Source organism: Symsagittifera roscoffensis, chromosome 9, assembly GCF_963678635.1.
Source record: "Symsagittifera roscoffensis chromosome 9, txSymRosc1.1, whole genome shotgun sequence".
Lineage (NCBI taxonomy): Eukaryota > Metazoa > Xenacoelomorpha > Acoela > Convolutidae > Symsagittifera > Symsagittifera roscoffensis.
The window spans coordinates 14,409,010-14,430,176 of NC_087070.1; the positions used below are offsets into that span (position 1 = coordinate 14,409,010).

Sequence of the window (21,167 nt, forward strand, 5' to 3'; positions counted from 1 at the left end):
AATCGGATTTATCCAAAATTGAACCAATCGAATTGCATAACTGTTTTTGATTGTCAGAAATATAAATTGCTCTTTTAGTTTTATTGATGTTGCCATTACGAATTCTTTGTCATGATTTGATTGGGATAAGGACTTCCTTGATGGAATTCTTGAGATTAAGTTGGTGAATCCCATATCTTTTCCTGTCAAGTGTTAATTGAAAAATTAACTATTAGCAAACGATCGACATATCTAACTAATCTACTGTGGTATGAACTTTTCCTGTGGTTTGTTGAAAGGGCGGAAAATAGGGCTTTAGTTTCTAAAAAAATAAAAATCTGATTCATAAAGATAATCATAATGTTCCACCGCCAAAACAACCCCTAAAACTTCCATTACATTGTGGAAAACTTAGATTCATATGGTTTTAAAAATCTTGGAGCAAAAGAAGCTATCTGCCAAATTCTCCTGTTGCGTTGCTCTAAAGATGCCCCTAATCTGTTATGTGATGCGTCTGTCGTCATTCTGGTACTACGTTGTATATCAAAATGAGTATTTTCTGCCAAGCTTACGGTTTCTTGTTTAGTTCTATCGAATGCTTTTGTTTGGTCTTCCTTCCAATGAAAAATTATTTTTTTTTGTTTTTTGTCTAGCAAAGGACGTGATGGGCTTTCCAAGGATGGTTAGATTCGGCCGAATATATTGTATTGGTTCGTGGACCCGAAAAACTATCTTAATTCCTTCAGTTTTTTGGGCTTTGCTAAACCTTTGACTGCTACTGTTTTATCAATCAACGGACAATTTAAAGACCTGGAAGTTTTAAATCAAACCTTTGAATGTTGAAATTCTTATCATCTAAAATCAATAAAATCACTAAAGTGTGTTTTTGTGTTCAAAGCAGCTTCTTTTGAATGTTATTAAAATGTCATCTAAATAATATTTTGTAATTGAAATTGTTCCCAACGTTGAATACATGACTCTTTGAAATTCTTTAATTATATCGCCAACTCCGGAAAAACTATTTAAAAACTGATACGGGCCGGTAATATCGCCACGTACAATTCTAAAATTACACTGGTTACAGGTAAAATCGTCCCAAGATAGCTGACTGTATGCGTTTTTGAATCTAAATTAGTGAACCATACTTCTCCAACGGAATTATTTGAAAGTTGTGCCACTAAGTTATCTACACTTTCGTGAATATTCGGCCTTTCAAATATGACATTTTCCCAAAATTGTTTGAAGAAGGTTTGAAGACTTTCTTAATCTTGTAAATTTCAGTCCGAATATCCTTTTTCTTTGTTTCCGAGGGCTAAATAGAGGATTGCGCAAAGATTCTGCTCGGCTTCGTCGCTTCTCCTTCCATTAACTTGTTTCGTTTCTAACTTGATCGATGTCGTTTCTTCGTCGACATATTGGTTTTGTTCTTTGTTATTCCTCGCAAGTCTCGCTGTTTTCTGGTTTCCCGATTCATTCTTCGTCGGATTCTCGAGTACTAATGGTTGTGGGTGGTGTATTGTGGATTGAGTAGGTTTTCGATATCTACGTATTCCTTCGCAGTAATAGCTAAATGAAAAAGGTCGCTCCACTCTTCGGAATTGGTGGATCCACCAATCCCGAAGAGTGGAGGGATCCAGGGATTGGTGGATTGGTGGATACAGGGATTGGCGGATTGGTGGATCCAGGGATTGGTAGATCCACCGTATGGTTTTGCCAAATTGAAGGTATTCCCCTCACGTTAGATTCGTTGTTTGACTGTGCCATGATAAAATGTTACTTTGTTACAGCTAATTCTACTTATACCCGGGTCGAGATCCCGCTCAAAAACAGCTCAAGATATGAGCGGTTTGAGCGGTTTTACAGCAAGATTTGAGCGGTTTGAGCGGTTTGGGCGGTTTTTTTTGGAAAAACCGCTCAAACCGCTCAAATCTTGCTTAAAAAGCGCTCAAAAACCGCTCATTTCTTGCGGTGATTTTTGAACGGTTTTTCAAGCAAGATTTGATCGGTTTTAGAGCGGTTTTTGAGCGGTCTTATAAAGAAAACCGATTAGAACCAACAAAAAGGCCTGGAAAGGTAATGTGACCCCGGGTTGACATCCCTAAACCTAAAATGCTTATTTTAAATTTCCCCACACCGAAAAAGCTTATCATACAATTGCCTGCATCAAATGTATGGAAAAATGCTAATCATACAATTTTCATACAGTTTCAAAAAACCATTGAAAAAAGATTCAATCTAGTTTCTCCGGCTATTTGAACCAAATACAACAGTCTGGTGATGAAAAATAACTACGTTTATTTTTTTTTTTTGAAAAAAAAAATGGTTATCATAAAATTTCCATATAAGAAAATTGTATGATAACCATTTTTTCATGAAAGGCAAGATTTTCAGAAATTGTTTAAACTTGTTTATAAACAAATTTAAATTATTTAATAGTGCTTTTGCTCAATTTAAAGGACATTGCTCATCAAAAACGAAAATATAATTTGAAGCTAAAAAGTAGTTATCATACAGTTTGCATGTATGAATATTGTATGATAACCATTTTTTCATAAAGGGCAAGATGTTCAGAACAAAGTTAAAATATGTTTTTAATCAAATTTAAAGTAGTTAAGAGTGCTTTTGCTCAACTTAAAACACCTTGCTCATCAAAAACGAGGTTTTCAAACCAGGTTTTTTGTTCAGTTTTAATCGTCAAAAATTGTTAATCGTCACAAAACGACGAGTAAAACTGAGATCTCCAAGGTCGGAGCCACACAGTTCTTCTTCTCCGAAAATGACTCGGAGTAGGTTGTTGGGGTTGGGGTTAGGTTAGGATTAGGGTCGCTTAAGAATAATTTCATAATTTTTGGAAAACAGAATGGAAAAAAAATATAAAAAAAACAAAATTCTAGCCACAACAATTCTCTTTGTATCAACTCTGAATAACTGACGCAATATTCGTCTTTGGGAAAACAAAACAGGTTTGTCCATCCATTTATCAAGCGATACTCATGATTTATCTCATTTTGTTTTGAGAGTTTAGGCTAAAAAACGGTTTCAAAAGTTTTTTTACTTTGAATTGAGATAATTGTCATGATCTTAGAATATCATGATGTCATTGAACTGTAATATCAAACCTTATCCAGGAGAAATAGTCCAGGAGAAATCACTTTTTAATTGTAGATTGTTTTTAACGGAAATTTTGCTGTTTGATTATTATATAATACTGTAAATATCACCAAATTGTTCATACTGATCAAGTATACAACAATCACTAACCGATTAGTCCAGCTAGCACCAACAACGATAGCTGTAATAATATATAATTAATGCTTAAAACCTCGCTTTTACATATATCTCAAGTCCTGACCTCTAAGTCATCATTTGGTAACATGCGTGTGGGATTGCCATCAAAGCGATACGAATTCATGCGGAAGAAGACAAAAACAGGAATACGGATATTCTAATTCATTAAATCCTGGCAATTTTGAGGAGTTTTGCATGGAGCTGACGTCTTCTAACAGCCATCATCACCAACGACGAAGATTGGGCCAATTCAGGATAGCCCCAAAGGAGGCGACTACTGAAGAAAAAAAAGAAAAAAACCCACTCAAGGGTTGATAGCAGTTGTTCTAACATCCAGAGACAGAGAAGATTGTCTAAAAACGGAAGCAGCCATGTCATTTTCATCGACATTGTCTCAGACCAACTGATCAATGGTTTGTTTGACCAGTGAAAAATCAAAAACCGTAAAACTTTTTTAAAGAGTAGTTGTGTCATAATCTTAGAAAATCCTGATGTCATTGAAGTGTAATATCAAACATTATCCAAGAGAAATAGTTATCACTATGTATATGTGGATTGTTCCTAAAGGAAATTCTGCTGTTTGATTATTATATAATACTATAAATATCACCAAATTATTCATACTGATCAAGTATACAACAATCACTAACCGATTAGTCCAGCTACCACCAACAACGATAGCTGTAATAATATATAATTAATGCTTAAAACCTCGCTTTTACATATCTCTCAAGTCCTGACCGCTCAAGTCATCATAAAAATCCGGAATTCTCATTGTTTGTTCAATATTTTTAAATTTTTTCATTCTTTTCATTTTTTATGTGGTTTGCAACTCATTCAAAGCCAAAGAAAAATCAAAAAAAGAAGTTTTTTATACAGGGATGAACAAAAGTCTAACAAATAGCCAAATTTTTTTTTCCTAGTCACAATGTTTTTTTTTAGAACATAACAAGTAATGAAATTTTAAGCTCTGAAAATGGTACTATAATAATTTTTTAGCTCAAGAGAAGCTCAACCAACCAATTTTTTTGAAATCCAATAAGTTTTCGTAGAGAAATGATCTTTTTTCTGCTGCCGGTCATTCTGTTATCAACTTTTTTTCTAGGACTCATAACTTTATGAGTCAATTTTAACATGATTTGAGTGTAGTTTCAATCAAAAGATCATGGCTAGAGCTCTCTAAATCACTTTCATTTTTTTGCCAATTTAGAGAGAAAAAGATGTTTTCTCCTAATCGCAATTTTTGCGAAAATAGACTTTTATACCAATTCTGAGTTTTTCCTCGTGTCTTTGAAGTTTTCCTTTTTTACTGAGGAACGCAAGGTAATTAGAAGCTCAATTGTGTTGTTGAAAAACAGAGTAAGTGAGTGATTGGAGTGAAGGAACCTATTGTAGTTTTAGTTTCTAAGAAAACATATTGGGGAAGCCGTACCAAAAACAAAAAAATTTATGCGAAGTAGCAAAATAACACATTAAATTTTGCAATTACATCCAAACAAATTTTCAATTTGAGCAAACGAGGTAGCTCTCGGAGCGACCTCAGAAGCAGGTTTAGTATTAAAGCACATTAAATTGTGCTGTAAGCTTGAAAAATTTGTTTAGTTCTTTTTTTAAAAGTTAAACCCAAAGCTTTAGTTTATGCTTAAGTTGTCCATGATGTTCAGCGGAATATGAAGTGAATTTTCGCTTTAAAAGGCTATTGTCACCTGTAAACGTTTATATTTGATCGAAATGAATCTTTGGATGATTAAAAACTGAAGATTACACATTTTTTTCTTTTTACATGTTTTTCAACTAACCACTTAGGGTAAGCGCTTTTTGTGCTTACTCGACTTATAAGTAGTGCATATTATAAAAACTGTGCTATTTTGACCTGTTTGATAATAAAAGCTATCAGTCAGTCGGTCGTGGGTAATGTCTTCCAGTACCCGTTTTTGCTTGTTTTGAACGGTCTTTGAAATTTTTTCGTGATGACCTCCATGCTAGTTGACTATCCTTATTTGGGACCATGCTTTGAACTCTATGTATAATGCAGCTAGGATGATACAACTTCGAGTTTAAGCGTAGATTAGACCAGTGTTCATGATGTTAGCATCATGAGTACGGTTAAAATAGGTTTAGTCAGGTTTTTTAGTCAATTTTTGTTGTTACAGGACTTTTTTTAATGAGTACACATCAATTTTGTAGGAAGAATTTTTCGTAGAGATGACGGATTTCAGTGGGAGGAGTATCATTAGTTCGGTATTGGGCAGGGCTTTCTCCTAGTACCCGAGTTTGTTTGTTTTGGTAATTATTTAGGAAAAATATATGCATATTTATTAGAGAAACGTTAAAACCAGTTGAAGGGCTCGTTAAAAGATGTGATATCTCATTGTATATTGAAGCTAAGATGATAAAACTTTGAGGTTAAGCGTAAATTACAACATAATTGATGATGTTATTATCAGATTTACTGTTAAAGTGTTTTCAATCACTTTTTTTGGTCATTTTTTGTTGTTACAGTATTTTTTTTTGATGAGTACACATCAGTTTAAGAGAACTCCCCATAGAGATGACGGATTCAAATGAGATGGGTATCATTAGTTTGATCTTGAGCAGGGCTTTCTCCTAGTACCCGAGTTTGTTTGTTTTGTTAAGTATTTAGGAAAAATTTATGCATATTTATTAGAGAAAGTTTCAAACCAGTTGAAGGGCTCGATAAAAGATGTGATAACTCATTGTATATTGAAGCTAGGATGATAAAACTTTGAGGTTAAGCGTAAAGTACAACAGTGTTGATGATGTTATCATCAGATTTACTGTTAAAAAGTTTTCAGTCAATTTTTTGGTCATTTTTTGTTAAAGTCCTTTTTGTTGTTACAGGACTTTTTTTTAATGAGTACACATCAGTTTTTTAGTAAGAACTTTTCGTAGATATGACGGATTTAAGTGGGAGGGGTTTCATTAGTTTGGTCTTAAGCAGGGCTTTCTCCTAGTATCCGAGTTTCTTTGTTTTGGTAAGTGTTTAGGAAAAACATAGGCATATTTATTAGAGAAACGTGAAAACCAGTTGAAGGGCTCGATAAAAGATGTGATAACTCCTTGTATTTTGAAGCTAGGATGGTAAAACTTTGGGCTTAAGCGTAGAACAAAACAGTCTTTTTGATGTTATAATCAGGAGTAGGGTTAAATTAGGTTTAGTCAGGTTTTTTAGTCAATTTTTTTGTTACAGGTCTTTTTTTTAATGGGGTACACATCTGTCTTTTCAGATCAACTCGTCGAAAAATTGATGGAATCAAGTAGAAGTGGTACCATCCGTTCGTTCTTGAGAAGATCTTTCTCGCAATACCTCATTTTGTTTGATTTGATGTCATTTTTTGTTGTTACAGGATTTTTTTTTGATGAGTACACATCAGTTTAAGAGAACTCCCCAGAGAGATGACGGATTCAATTGAGAGGGGTATCATTAGTTCGGTATTGAGCAGGGCTTTCTCCTAGTACCCGAGTTTGTTTGTTTTGTTAAGTATTTAGGAAAAATTTATGCATATTTATTAGAGAAACGTTAAAACCAGTTGAAGGGCTCGATAAAAGATGTGATAACTCATTGTATATTAAAGCTAGGATGATAAAACTTTGAGGTTAAGCGTAAAGTACAACAGTGTTGATGATGTTGTCATCAGATTTACTGTTAAAAAGTTTTCAGTCATTTTTTTCGGTCATTTTTTGTTAAAGTCCTTTTTGTTGTTACAGGACTTTTTTTTAATGAGTACACATCAGTTTTTTAGAAGGAACTTTTCGTAGAAATGACGGATTTAAGTGGGTGGGGTATCATTAGTTTGGTCTTAAGCAGGGCTTTCTCCTAGTACCCGAGTTTCTTTGTTTTGGTAAGTATTTAGGAAAAACATAGGCATATTTATTAGAGAAACGTTAAAACCAGTTGAAGGGCTCGATAAAAGATGTGATAACTCCTTGTGTTTTGAAGCTAGGATGGTAAAACTTTGGGCTTAAGCGTAGAACAAAACAGTCTTTTTGATGTTATAATCAGGAGTAGGGTTAAAATAGGTTTAGTCAGGTTTTTTAGTCAATTTTTTTGTTACAGGTCTTTTTTCTAATGGGGTACACATCAGTCTTTTCAGAACAACTCGTCGAAAAAATGATGGAATCAAGTATAAGTGGTAACATCCGTTCGTTCTTGAGAAGAGCTTTCTCGCAATACCTCATTTTGTTTGATTTGATGTCATTTTTTGTTGTTACAGGATTTTTTTTTGATGAATACACATCAGTTTAAGAGAATTCCCCATAGAGATGACGGATTCAAGTGAGAGGGGTATCATTAGTTCGTTCTTGAGCAGGGCTTTCTCCTAGTACCCGAGTTTGTTTGTTATGTTAAGTATTTAGGAAAAATTTATGCATATTTATTAGAGAAACGTTAAAACCAGTTGAAGGGCTCGATAAAAGATGTGATAACTCATTGTATATTGAAGCTAGGATGATAAAACTTTTCGTAGTTATGACGGATTTAAGTGGGAGGGGTATCATTAGTTTGGTCTTAAGCAGGGTTTTCTATTAGTACCCGAGTTTCTTTGTTTTAGTAAGTATTTAGGAAAAACATAGGCATATTTATTAGAGAAACGTTAAAACCAGTTGAAGGGCTCGATAAAAGATGTGATAACTCCTTGTATTTTGAAGCTAGGATGGTAAAACTTTGGGCTTAAGCGTAGAACAAAACAGTCTCTTTGATGTTATAATCAGGAGTAGGGTTAAATTAGGTTTAGTCAGGGTTTTTAGTCAATTTTTTTGTTACAGGTCTTTTTTTTAATGGGGTACATATCAGTCTTTTCAGAACAACTCGTCAAAAAATTGATGGAATCAAGTAGAAGTGGTACCATCCGTTCGTTCTTGAGAAGAGCTTTCTCGCAATACCTCATTTTGTTTGATTTGATGTCATTTTTTGTTGTTACCGGATTTTTTTTTGATGAGTACACATCAGTTTAAGAGAACTACCCATAGAGATGACGGATTCAAGTAAGAGGGGTATCATTAATTCGGTTTTGAGCAGGGCTTTCTCCTAGTACCCGAGTTTGTTTGTTATGTTAAGTATTTAGGAAAAATTTATGCATATTTATTAGAGAAACGTTAAAACCAGTCGAAGGGCTCGATAAAAGATGTGATAACTCATTGTATATTGAAGCTAGGATGATAAAACTTTGAGGTTAAGCGTAAAGTACAACAGTGTTGATGATGTTATCATTAGATTTACTGTTAAAAAGTTTTCAGTCATTTTTTTTGGTCATTTTTTGTTGAAGTCCTTTTGGTTGTTACAGGGTTTTTTTTTAATGATTACACATCAGTTTTTTAGTAAAAACTTTTCGTAGATATGACGGATTTAAGTGGGAGGGGTATCATTAGTTTGGTCTTAAGCAGGGTTTTCTCCTAGTACCCGAGTTTCTTTGTTTTGGTAAGTATTTAGGAAAAACATAGGCATATTTATTAGAGAAACGTTAAAATCAGTTGAAGGGCTCGATAAAAGATGTGATAACTCCTTGTATTTTGAAGCTAAGATGGTAAAACTTTGGGCTTAAGCGTAGAACAAAACAGTCTCTTTGATGTTATAATCAGGAGTAGGGTTAAATTAGGTTTAGTCAGGTTTTTTAGTCAATTTTTTTGTTACAGGTCTTTTTTTAATGGGGTACATATCAGTCTTTTCAGAACAACTCGTCAAAAAATTGATGGAATCAAGTAGAAGTGGTACCATCCGTTCGTTCTTGAGAAGAGCTTTTTCGCAATACCTCATTTTGTTTGATTTGATGTCCTTTTTTGTTGTTACCGGATTTTTTTTTGATGAGTACACATCAGTTTTTTAATAAGAACTTTTCGTAGATATGACGGATTAAAGTGGGAGTGGTATCATTAGTTTGGTCTTAAGCAGGGCTTTCTCCTAGCACCCGAGTTTCTTTGTTTTGGTAAGTATTTAGGAAAAACATAGGCATATTTATTAGAGAAACGTTTAAACCAGTTGAAGCGCTCGATAAAAGATGTGATAACTCCTTGTATTTTGAAGCTAGGATGGTAAAACTTTGGGCTTAAGCGTAGAACAAAACAGTTTTTTTGATGTTATAATCAGGAGTATGGTTAAATTAGGTTTAGTCAGGTTTTTTAGTCAATTTTTTTGTTACAGGTCTTTTTTATAATGGGGTACACATCAGTCTTTTCAGAACAACTCGTCGAAAAATTGATGGAATCAAGTAGAAGTGGTACCATCCGTTTGTTCTTGAGAAGAGCTTTCTCGCAATACCTCATTTTGTTTGATTTGATGAGTATACAGGAAAATTTATTACAGATTTGTTAGAGAAACTTAATAATAGTTGATAACAGATTTGATAACTCAATGTGCATTGGAGTTAGGATGATAAAATTTTCATATTGAGCGTAAAATATAACAGTTTTGATGTTGTTGTTATCCGCTATGCTGTTAAAATAGTTTTAGTCAGTTGTTTTTGTCAATTTTAGATGTTATGGGTCTGGTTTTTTTATTAACTCTACATATATTTTCATAAGTATCTCGTAGTACAATTGATGAATTCAATTGGGAGTATCACCATTCGGATGATCCTTGTTTTGAATGTTGTTGCTGCTGTGTTGTTGTCGTTGGTGCTGTAGTTGTTGTTGCTGTAGTTGTTTCATTGTTGCTTTTGTTGTTGTTCTGAAATATGTTTTTCATTTTTTCTTTTGCTTCTTCAGTTTGGACATCTTTGAAATACGCAGCGCTGGTTTTTTGGTTTGTTAATGCGTTGTGGGTATGCTGACTGTTCATGGGAGTACAAATTTTTTGATTTTGTTCTTTGTGTTTCTGAAATATGTTTTTTTTTTAGTTCAGCCTTGATGTGATTTTTTGTGGTACTTTTTTTTTCATTTTTGAGGACAGTGTGTGGCTAGTTAAGAAATCTTGGTGTGTTCATTTTTGTTCCATTCCTCAATTCTACTGGTTTAGCGATCGTTGCAGAAGTGGATTTGCGCAGTGGTAATTTTTTTTCCGAAAAAAGTTGTCGTCACAAATTGGTAGTTTCCACTAGCTTCTGGTCTTGGCTACTGAATGTTTCTTCAGTTTTGACATCTTTGAAATACGCACAGACAATTTTTTGGGTAATTAATGCGTTGCGGGTATGCTGACGGTTCATGGGAGTACAAATTTTTTGATTTTGTTCTTTGTGTTGCTGAAATATGTTTTTTTTGAGTTCAGCCTTGATGTGATTTTTTGTGGTACATTTTTTAAATCATTTTTGAAGACAGTGTGTGGCTAGTTAAGAAATCTTGGTGTGTTCATTTTTGTTCCATTCCTCAATTCTACTGGTTTAGCGATCGTTGCAGAAGTGGATTAGCACAGTGGTGTTTTTTTGTTCGAAAAAAGTTGTCGTTACAAATTGATAGTTTCCACTAGCTTCTGGTCTCGGCTACTGAATGTTTTGCCAACCAAAAAATACAGCGATAATTTTTTTTGGGTTGTTAATGTGTTAATGCGTTGTGGGTATGCTGACGGTTCATGGGAGTATTAAGTTTCTGATTTTGGTCTTTATGTTTCTGAAAAATGTCTTTTTTTGTGTTTGTTCTTGATGCGATCTTTTGTGGTACAAATTTTTTCATTTTTCAGGAAACTCTGTGGCTAGTTAAGTCATCTTGATGTGTTCATTGTTGTTCCATTCATCAGTTCTACTCGGTTAGCGATCGTTGCAGAAGCGGATTTGTTCTGTGGTATTTTTTTGTCCGAAGAAAGTTGTTGTCACAAATTGGTAGTTTCCATTAGCTTCTGGTCTTGGTTAATGAATGCTTCTTCAGTTTTGACATCTTTGAAATACACAGGGACAATTTTTTGGGTTTTAATGCGTTGTGGGTTTGCTGACAGTTCATGGCAGTACTAAGTTTTTGATTTTTTTCTGTTTCTGTGTTTTTCCTTGATGCGATCTTTTGTGGTACAAATTTTTTCATTTTTCAGGACCTTGTGTGGCTAGTTAAGTCATCTTGATGTGTTCATTGTTGTACCATTCATCAGTTCTTTTGGGTTAGCGATAGTTGCAGAAGCGAATTTGCGCTGTGGTGATTTTTTTTCCGAAAAAAATTGTCACAGTACTGGCAGTTTTTCTTTTTTTTTGGTCTTGACTAGCAGACTTTCCTTGTTTTCATAAACTTGAAAGACAGAGCTGCCTTTTTGGGGTTGATAATGTATTTCTTACTTGTTGATGTTACCTGGGAGTGCTTAACAATTGATTTCAGTTTTTTTCTGTGGAATCATGTCTTTTTATGTGTCTATCAGTTATGCGGTTTTTCTCGTAACAAGTTTTTCCATTTTTGATCACAGTGTCTGGCTGATATTATCATTTCGATATGCTCATTTTTATTCATTTATTCAAATCGACTGGGGTAGTGATCCTTGCACTAGCGAATTTGCGCTGGTGTGTTTTTGTTTCAACAAAGTTAGCACAAATTGGTAGTTTCCACTAGCTTCTGGTCTTGGCTACTGAATGTTCTTCAGTTTTGACATCTTTGAAATAGAGAGCGACGCTTTTTTGGGTTTTTAATGCGTTCTGGGTATGCTGAAGACTCATGGGAGTTCTGGGTTTTGATTTTGGTTTTCGTGTTATTGAAATAAGTCTTTTTTTGTGTTCATCTTTGATGCGATTTTTTGTGGTACAAGTTTTTTCATTTTTCAGGACAGTGTGTGGCTAGTGAAGAAATCTTGATGTGTTAATTGTTGCTCCATTTATCGATTCTACTGACTTAGCGATTGTTGCAGAAGTGGATTTGCGCTGTGGTGATTTTTGTCCGAAAAAAGTTGTCGTCACAAATTGGTAGTTTTCACTGGCTTCTGGTCTTGGCTACTGAATGTTTCTTCAGTTTTGACAACCAAAAAATACGGCGACAGTTTTTTTGGGTTGTTAATATGTTAATGCGTTGTGGGTATGCTGACGGTTCATGGGAGTACTAAGTTTTTGATTTTGGTCTTTATGTTTCTGAAAGATGTCTTTTTTTTGTGTTTGTTCTTGATCCGATCGTTTGTGGTACAAATTTTTTCAATTTTCAGGACACTGTGTGGCTAGTTAAGTCATCTTGATGTGTTCATTGTTGTTCGATTCATCAGGTCTCCTGGGTCAGCGATCGTTGCAGAAGCGAATTTGCGCTGTGGTGATTTTTTGTCCGAAAAAGTTATCGTCACACTACTGGCAGTTTTTTCTTTTAGGTCTTGACTACCAGACATTCCTTATTTTCATAAATTTGAAAGACAGCGCTGCCTTTTTGGGGTTTAAAATGACTTTTTTACTTGTTATTGGTACCTGGGAGTGCCTAGTTTTTGATTTCAGTTTTTTCTGTGGAATCATGTCATTTTATGTGTCTATCAGTGATGCGGTTTTTCTCGTTACAAGTTTTTCCATTTTTGATCAGAGTGTCTGGCTGATATTATCTTTTTGATGTGCTCATTTTTATTCGTTTATTGATTTCTACTGAAGTAGTGGTCGTTGCACTAGCGAATTTGCGCTGGAGTGTTTTTGTCTCAATAAAGTTATCACAAATTGGTAGTTTCCACTAGCTTCTGGTCTTGGCTACTGAATGTTCTTCAGTTTTGACATCTTTGAAATAGAGAGCGGCGCTTTTTTTAATGCGTTGTGGGTATGCTGAAGACTCATGGGAATTCTGGGTTTTGATTTTGGTTTTCGTGTTACTGAAATATGTCTTTTTTTGTGTTCATCTTTGATGCGATTTTTTGTGGTACAAGTTTTTTCATTTTTCAGGACAGTGTGTGGCTAGTGAAGAAATCTTGATGTCTTAATTGTTGCTCCATTTATCCAAACTACTGACTTAGCGATCGTTGCAGAAGTGGATTTGCGCTGTGGTGATTTTTGTCCGAAAAAAGTTGTCGTCACAAATTGGTAGTTTTCACTGGCTTCTGGTCTTGGCTACTGAATGTTTCTTCAGTTTTGACAACCAAAAAATACAGCGACAATTTTTTTGGGTTGTTAATATGTTAATGCGTTGTGGGTATGCTGACGGTTCATGGGAGTACTAGGTTTTTGATTTTGGTCTTTATGTTTCTGAAAGATGTCTTTTTTTGTGTTTGTTCTTGATGCGATCGTTTGTGGTACAAATTTTTTGAATTTTCAGGACACTGTGTGGCTAATTAAGTCATCTTGATGTGTTCATTGTTGTTCGATTCATCAGGTCTCCTGGGTCAGCGATCGTTGCAGAAGCGAATTTGCGCTGTGGTGATTTTTTGTCCGAAAAAGTTGTCGTCACAGTACTGGCAGTTTTTTCTTTTTGGTCTTGACTACCAGACATTCCTTGTTTTCATAAATTTGAAAGACAGCGCTGCCTTTTTGGGGTTGAAAATGCCTTTTTTTACTTGTTATTGGCACCTGGGAGCGCTTAGTTTATGATTTCAGTTTTTTCTGTGGAATCATGTCATTTTATGTGTCTATCAGTGATGCGGTTTTTCTCGTTACAAGTTTTTCCATTTTTGATCAGAGTGTCTGGCTGATATTATCTTTTTGATGTGCTCATTTTTATTCGTTTATTGATTTCTACTGAAGTAGTGGTCGTTGCACTAGCGAATTTGCGCTGGAGTGTTTTTGTCTCAATAAAGTTATCACAAATTGGTAGTTTCCACTAGCTTCTGGTCTTGGCTACTGAATGTTCTTCAGTTTTGACATCTTTGAAATAGAGAGCGGCGCTTTTTTTTAATGCGTTGTGGGTATGCTGAAGACTCATGGGAGTTCTGGGTTTTGATTTTGGTTTTCGTGTTACTGAAATATGTCTTTTTTTGTGTTCATCTTTGATGCGATTTTTTGTGGTACAAGTTTTTTTCATTTTTCAGGACAGTGTGTGGCTAGTGAAGAAATCTTGATGTCTTAATTGTTGCTTCATTCATCGATTCTACTGTTTTAGCGATCGTTGCAGAAGCGGATTTGCGCTGTGGTGATTTTTTGTCAGAAAAAAATTGTCGTCACAAATTGGTAGTTTCCACTAGCTTCTGGTCTTGGCTACTGATTGTTTCTTCAGTTTTGACATCTTTGAAATACACAGCGACGCTTTTTTCGGTTGTTAATGCGTTGTGGGTATGCTGAAGATTCATGGGAGTTCTGGGTTTTGATTTTGGTTTTGGTGTTTCTGAAACATGTCTTTTTTGTGTTCATTCTTGATGCGATTTTTTGTGGTACAAATTTTGCATTTTTCAGGACTGTGTGTGGCTAGTGAAAAAATCTTGATGTGTTCATTGTTGGTCCATTCATCGATTCTACTGTTTTAGCGATCGTTGCAGAAGTGGATTTGCGCTGTGGTGATTTTTTGTCAGAAAAAATTTGTCGTCACAAATTGGTAGTTTCCACTAGCTTCTGGTCTTGGCTACTGAATGTTTCTTCAGTTTTGACATATTTGCAATACACAACGACGCTTTTTTGGGTTGTTAATGCCTTGTGGGTATGCTGAAGATTCATGTGAGTTCTGGGTTTTGATTTTGGTTTTCGTGTTTCTGAAATATGTCTTTTTTTGTGTTCATCCTTGATGCGATTTTTTGTGGTATGATTTTTTCATATTTCAGGACAGTGTGGCTAGTGAAGAAGTCTTGATGTGTTCCTCGTTGCTCCATTCATCGATTCCACTGACTTAGCGGTCGTTGCTGAAGCGAATTTTTACGCTGTGGTGATTTTGTGTCCGAAAAAAGTTGTCACAAATTGGTAGTTTCCACTGGCTTCTGGTCTTCGCTACTGAATGTTTCTTCAGTTTTGACATCTTTGAATTACACAGCGACAATTTCTTGGGTTGTTAATGCCTTGTGGGTATGCTAACGGTTCATGGGAGTACATGTTTTTGATTTTGGTCTTTATATTTCTGAAATATGTCATATTTTGTGTTTATCCTTGATGCGATCTTTTGTGGTACAATATTTTTTTCATATTTCAGGCTTTTCATATTGTTTGGCTAATTAAGCCATCTTGATGTGTTCATTGTTGTTCCATTGATCAGGTCTACTGAGTTAGCGATCGTTGCAGAAGCGAATTTGCGCTGTGGTGTTTTTTGTCCGAAAATGTTGTCGTCACAGTGCTGGCATTTTTTCTTTCTTTTTGGTCTTGACTACCAGACATTCCTTGAGTTTTCACAAGTTTGAAAGATAGAGCTGCCTTTTTGGGTTGATAATGCATTTTTTACCTGTTGATGTTAGCTGGGAGTGCTTAATAATTGATTTCAGTTTTTTTCTGTGGAATCATGATTTGTTCAGTTCTACTGGGGTAGTGGTCGTTGCACAAGTGAATTTGTGCTGGAGTGTTTTTGTCTCAATAAAGTTGTCACAAATTGGTAGTTTCCACGAGCTTCTGGTCTTGGCTACTGAATGTTTCTTCAGTTTTGACATGTTTGAAATACAAAGCGACGTTTTTTTTTGGTTGTTAATGCGTTGTGGTTTTGCTGAAGGTTCATGGGTGTACTAAGTTTTTGATTTTGGAATTTTTGTTTCTGAAATATGTCTTTTTTTGTTCATCCTTGATGCGATTTTTTGTACAATTTTTTTCATTTTTCATGTAATTGTGTGGCTAGTTAGGCCATCTTGATGTTCATTGTTGCTCCATTCATCAGCTCTACCGGGTTAGTTGTCGTTGCAGAAGCGAATTTGCGCTGTGGTGGTTTTTTGTCCGAAAAAAGTTGTCGTCAGTGCTGGCAGTTTTTCTTTCATTTTTGTCTTGACTACCAGACATTCCTTCAGTTTTCACAAATTTGAAAGACAGAGCTGCCTTCTTGGGTTTGATAATGCATTGTTCTTTTGTTAATGGTACCGGGGAATGCTTAGTTTTTGATTTCAGTTTTTTCTGTGGAATCGTGTCTTTTTATGTGCCTATCAGTAATCCGGTTTTTCTCGTTACATGTTTTCCATTTTTGATCAGTGTCTGGCTGATGTTATCATTTTGCTGTGTTCCTTTTTATTCATTTGTTCAGTTCTACTCGGGTAGTGGTCGTTGCACATGTGAATTTGCGCTGGAGTGTTTTTGTCTCAATAAAGTTGTCACAATTTGGTAGTTTCCACGAGCTTCTGGTCTTGGCTACTGAATTTATCTTCAGTTTTGACATCTTTGAAAAACACAGCGACGCTGTTTTGGGTTGTTAATGCGTTGTGGGTATGCTAAAGGATCAATGGAGTACTAAGTTGTTTTTGATTTTGGTCTTCTGAAAAATGTCATTCTTTGTGTTAATCCTTGATGCGATCTTTTTGTGGTACAATTTTTTTTTCATTTTTCAGGAAATTGTGTGGCTAGTTAGGTCATCTTGATGTTCATTGTTGTTCCATTCATCAGCTCTTCCGAGTTAGTTGTCGTTGCAGAAGCTAATTTGCGCTGTGGTGATTTTTTGTCCGAAAAAGTTGTCGTCACAGTACTGGCAGTTTTTCTTTCGTTTTGGTTTTGACTACCAGACATTCCTTGAGTTTTCATACGTTTGAACGACAGCGCTGCCTTTTTGGGGTTGATAATGCCTTGTTTGACTTGTTATTGATACCTGGGTGTGCTTAGTTTTTGATTTCAGTGTTTTCAAATAATAACAGCTTAGTTGTACAATCTGACCTATGCAGAAATGTCAACTTTTAAAGCCACCATCGGAATCTTACATGAGATGACTGGGTCGGAAGTCAGCCGATCGATGGCGCCGAGAAGCACATTACTGCCCTTTTTTACATTGTAAATCAGTGCAGTATTCTGCTTCTGAGTGCCGTCGCTTGGCTGACTTCTGACCCAGTAATCTCATATATGATTCCAATGGTGGCCTTAAAAGTTGATATTTTTGCATTCGAGTAGTTTTGAATTTCGATCAGAAATCATATCAATGAACAATAATTACGTGTGTGTTGAATATTTCCTGTTTTCTCGCACGTGTAAAATTTTGTTTTTTAGAGGAAATGAATTAATGCTAATGATAGAACTTGCGGATCACAACTGGAGTATGTATGCTTGGAGAATGTTTCCATCAGGAAAACAGGTTTTTTGATGTTTGAGACAACTCCTCCCTTATGGTTTTGGTTCATCTAGGAATAGGCTTAGGAAATTTTTGCTCTCTCAAGAGTTGAGGAGATTTGCCTACAGATAATGAAGAATTTGAGGTTCCAACCTCTAAAACCCTCTGATTTTTCTGTTGGTTCTCTTCTCTGTTTAGAGATTGCACGTCTTATGGGTAAGTTTAAACGCTAATTGAGCCTCATTTGATTTTCCAAAAAATGCTTATCCTACAGTTTCCATATATGAAAAAATGCTTATCGTACAATTTCCATATATGAAGAAACGCTTGTCTTAAATTTCCATTTTTGATAAAATGCTTATATTACAATTTCCATTTATGAAAAAATGTTTATCCTTCAATTTCCATATATGAAAAAATGTTTATCCTACAATTTCCATATATGAAAAAAAGTTTTTTTTACAATTTCTATATATGAAAAACGCTTATCCTAGAGTTTTTTTTTTTACAATTTTCTGAGTCTATGAAACTAAAAAATTGTAGCATTTTTTCATATATGGAAATTGAAGGATAGGCATTTTTGGTCAACACACGCTAAGATGCAGTTGAAATACTATCTACAATTTAAAAAATGTGCTTAACCGTTCTCAAATCAAGCAATACTTTTTTCGATGTCTTGACCAAAGTCAAGGTGAGCGACTTTTTTCAAATGCTCGAGCAAAATAACCACTGGAAAACATGTAAGATTTGAGCTGTTTGAGCGGTTTTTTAGACAATTACGCTCAAAATCTTGCTTCAAAATGAGCGGTTTGAGCGGTTTTTGAACGGTTTATCTAAAAAAACCGCTCAAAAACCGCGCAAGATTTGAGCGGTTTGAGCGGTTTTTTTTGAGACAATTACGCTCAAAATCTTGCTTCAAAATGAGCGGTTTGAGCGGTTTTTTTAGATAAAACAGTTCAAAAACCGCTCATTTTGAAGCAAGATTTTGAGCGTAATTGTCTAAAAAAACCGCTCAAACCGCTCAAATTTTGCTTCAAATTAGGTGAAAAATCTCGACTCGGTTATACAATTGAAAGAATAAAAAGATAAAAAGCAAGTTCATTGGAAATTTAAAACATTAAAAGCGACAGAGCATTAAAGTATCAAGGTCATAACGTAAATGACCTGTTAAATCAATTAAGTTAAGAAAGCTAAAAAGCTAAATCTAAAAGAAAGCTAGGAAAACTAAATCTAAAAGTTAAATTTAAAAGCTAAGAAAGCTAAGAACATAAGTGAAATCACATCACAAACAAAAGCTGCTGTTCGTTTTTGAAAACTTAAAAGTGTGCTCAATTGATTAGCTAACCAGATTTTAGAAGTAAGCCGAGCGTTTCAAGATTTCCTGCAATCACCGCCTTATGGAGAGGAGTTTGCCCGGCAGAATCCTGCAAGTCCAAAACAGACCTTCGTTGGTTCTCGCCTCTGCCAGCACCCCAACGTTTGGCTGATTTGACCATAGCCAACATTCTCGACAAGACTTTGAGCTGCTCCTTAGTGGCAAAAAGTGAAGCTGCGATGTGAAAAACTGACTGGCCGTAAAGAGAATCTTGCAAACTGAGTTGGGAGTTGTGTTCAAGCAGCAGATTGCATAATTGGCTGTTGGATTGCGTAACAGCTATGAACAGAACTGACTCGTTGTTGGCGTTGCATAAATTAACGTCCGCACCCGCCTGCAACAGGTACTGAGTGAAGGGGAAGTTTCCACTCAGAATGGCCGTGAAGAGAGCAGTTGGTGCACTGGATCCCCCCGTGCTTATGTCGACGGAGGCGTCGTACTCTTCCACAAGCAGTTTGGCTGCAACAAACAAACAATTTCTGGATTAAGGCTACACGCTGCTTCTTTCACCAGATCCAGATCAATTCAAAGTTAGAACCAGGCTATGCTTTGCACTTCGATCAAATGGTTGAGTCTTAACAGTGTCCAGTCAAAACATGCCACAGAAAATCATCCCACGTATTATTATGCAAAAACAGTTTTGCAGAATCTATCTCACTCATAAACTGCAAAAATCTTATCCTCATAGCCACTCGTAGTCCTAGCAATTAACCTAAGCGTAAAAGTATCACAGCTGCTAAGGCGTAACAGCTTATCTTATACCAGGATTCTCTATCATCACGGTAATTGCTCCAACTGTGACGCAATATAACATAAAAGTGACGCAATATATGTATGTGCTCGGAGGTAGTTTCTCTCTCCCCACAAATGTCCACTTAATAATTGATTCCCAAAGCTCAACAAGACTGCTCGTATCAGGGCGAAGCCCTGAATGTTCCGACTGCCTTTTGTGGTTTATGGAGCAGTTATAACATAAATGTCATTACCCGGGTTGACGTCCATACAAGAGAAATGCTTAAGATACAGTTTCATATATAAAGTCTATGGAAAGACTGCTTATCATAGAAATTTCATACAAAATTTTAAAAGAGTTTTAAAAATTTTTAATGAACATTTTTGGTCTAATTGCCTCTTTTGAAGCTTTCTGGTCATTCAAAAATGATTTAAAATTTTTGATAAAAAACGCTTATCATACAACTTTCATGTATGAAAATTATAAGATAGTCATTTTTGTCATTAAAGAAAATAAAATTTTCAAAAATCACCAAAAAACGTGTCTGGATAACTTTAAATAGATTATTATATCTATGACAGAGGGAATTTTGACAATCAAAAACTTAATTTCATTTCGGGCAGAAAAAAGCTAATCATAAAGTTTTCATATATGAAACTTGTATGATATGCATTTTTTTCATAAACAAAAACAAAAATTTGAGGTAAAAAAATTCTAATCCCTGTTTTGGTTGCAAACTTGCTTTGTTGGTTTTTTTGTAAACACGATTATTATCTTTTGTTTCATCTGCTAAAATAAAAATAAATTTGTAGGAAAGCAGGCCTTTTTTTCTCAACCACCAAAATTTTAAAAATTTTCTTTACCACAAAACTTTAAAAGTTTTCTCAACCACCAAAATTTTTTTCTCAACCACCAAATTTTTTTTCTCAACCACCAAAATTTTAAAAATTTTAAATGACTTTTTGGTATATAATTCCATGTGAAAGTTTTAAAATTAATCTTCATGGCTGCAGTTCATCTGCGTGGTGACTGCCCGTTACAATCTGGGTTTTTTATGACAAAAAATCCTTGGCTAGTGTTTTGGTGGAAACACAAAATTTCGAAACAAACTTTTTTTTTGTTTATGGAAAAATGCTTGTCATACAATTTCTTATTATGGAAAAAATGCTTATTTTGCACTTTTCATACACTTACTTTTTCTCTATGAAATTGCATGATGGAGTATGATAAGCATTTTTTTCATATATAAAAAAATTATTTGATAAGCTATTTTTGTCAACCCGGGTAACAAAGTAAATGTAATAAAAAATGGAAAAATTTTTTTCCCAAAAACTTGAAAGTTTTTCGATGAAAATCATTCCCTCACACGCCATATATACTACAGAAGAAACAAATGTTGCTCCTTGTAACAAATCAATTATGGCAAATAAGCTTCTTTCAACCAATTTGGAGCGATTTCAAAGAGGGATTAAATCTCCGCTTACGCGTTAATAGCGCGAAATATATCGCGCGTTAAATGTCCCAAATCGGCCAAAATGGCAATCCTTAAACCCCCATAACTTTACAAAAATTTATCACAGGTGAAATATCTTTCCAAATTTAAGCCCAGGACAACAATAGCTTTTGAATGATAAAAATTTTTTTGTCAATAATGGCTAGTTAAAAAGTCGACATTTGTCTGAAGAAAAAAAACCCAACGCGAGCACAAAATTCCGTTTTTTTCGTATCGCAAGTGGGATCAATAAAGGAAGATATTATTTTGCAGTGCTCAAACTTTGTTTTGCCTGTGATAATTGGTTGCAAAGTCATTGAGGATAAAATTTTGGTATCATT

At 35.0% G+C, this 21,167-nt stretch overlaps 1 protein-coding gene across 1 annotated transcript in view; it reads right to left on the reverse strand.

Moving 5' to 3' along the window:
* The window catches only part of LOC134853882 (transient receptor potential cation channel subfamily A member 1 homolog), a gene marked incomplete in the record, with an annotated part of 173,892 nt that overhangs the window by 35,835 nt on the left and 116,890 nt on the right, over positions 1-21,167 (reverse strand). Inside the window, 1 exon segment of the mRNA XM_063869839.1 lies at positions 18,572-19,060. Coding sequence (XP_063725909.1) covers positions 18,572-19,060 — 489 coding nt within the window.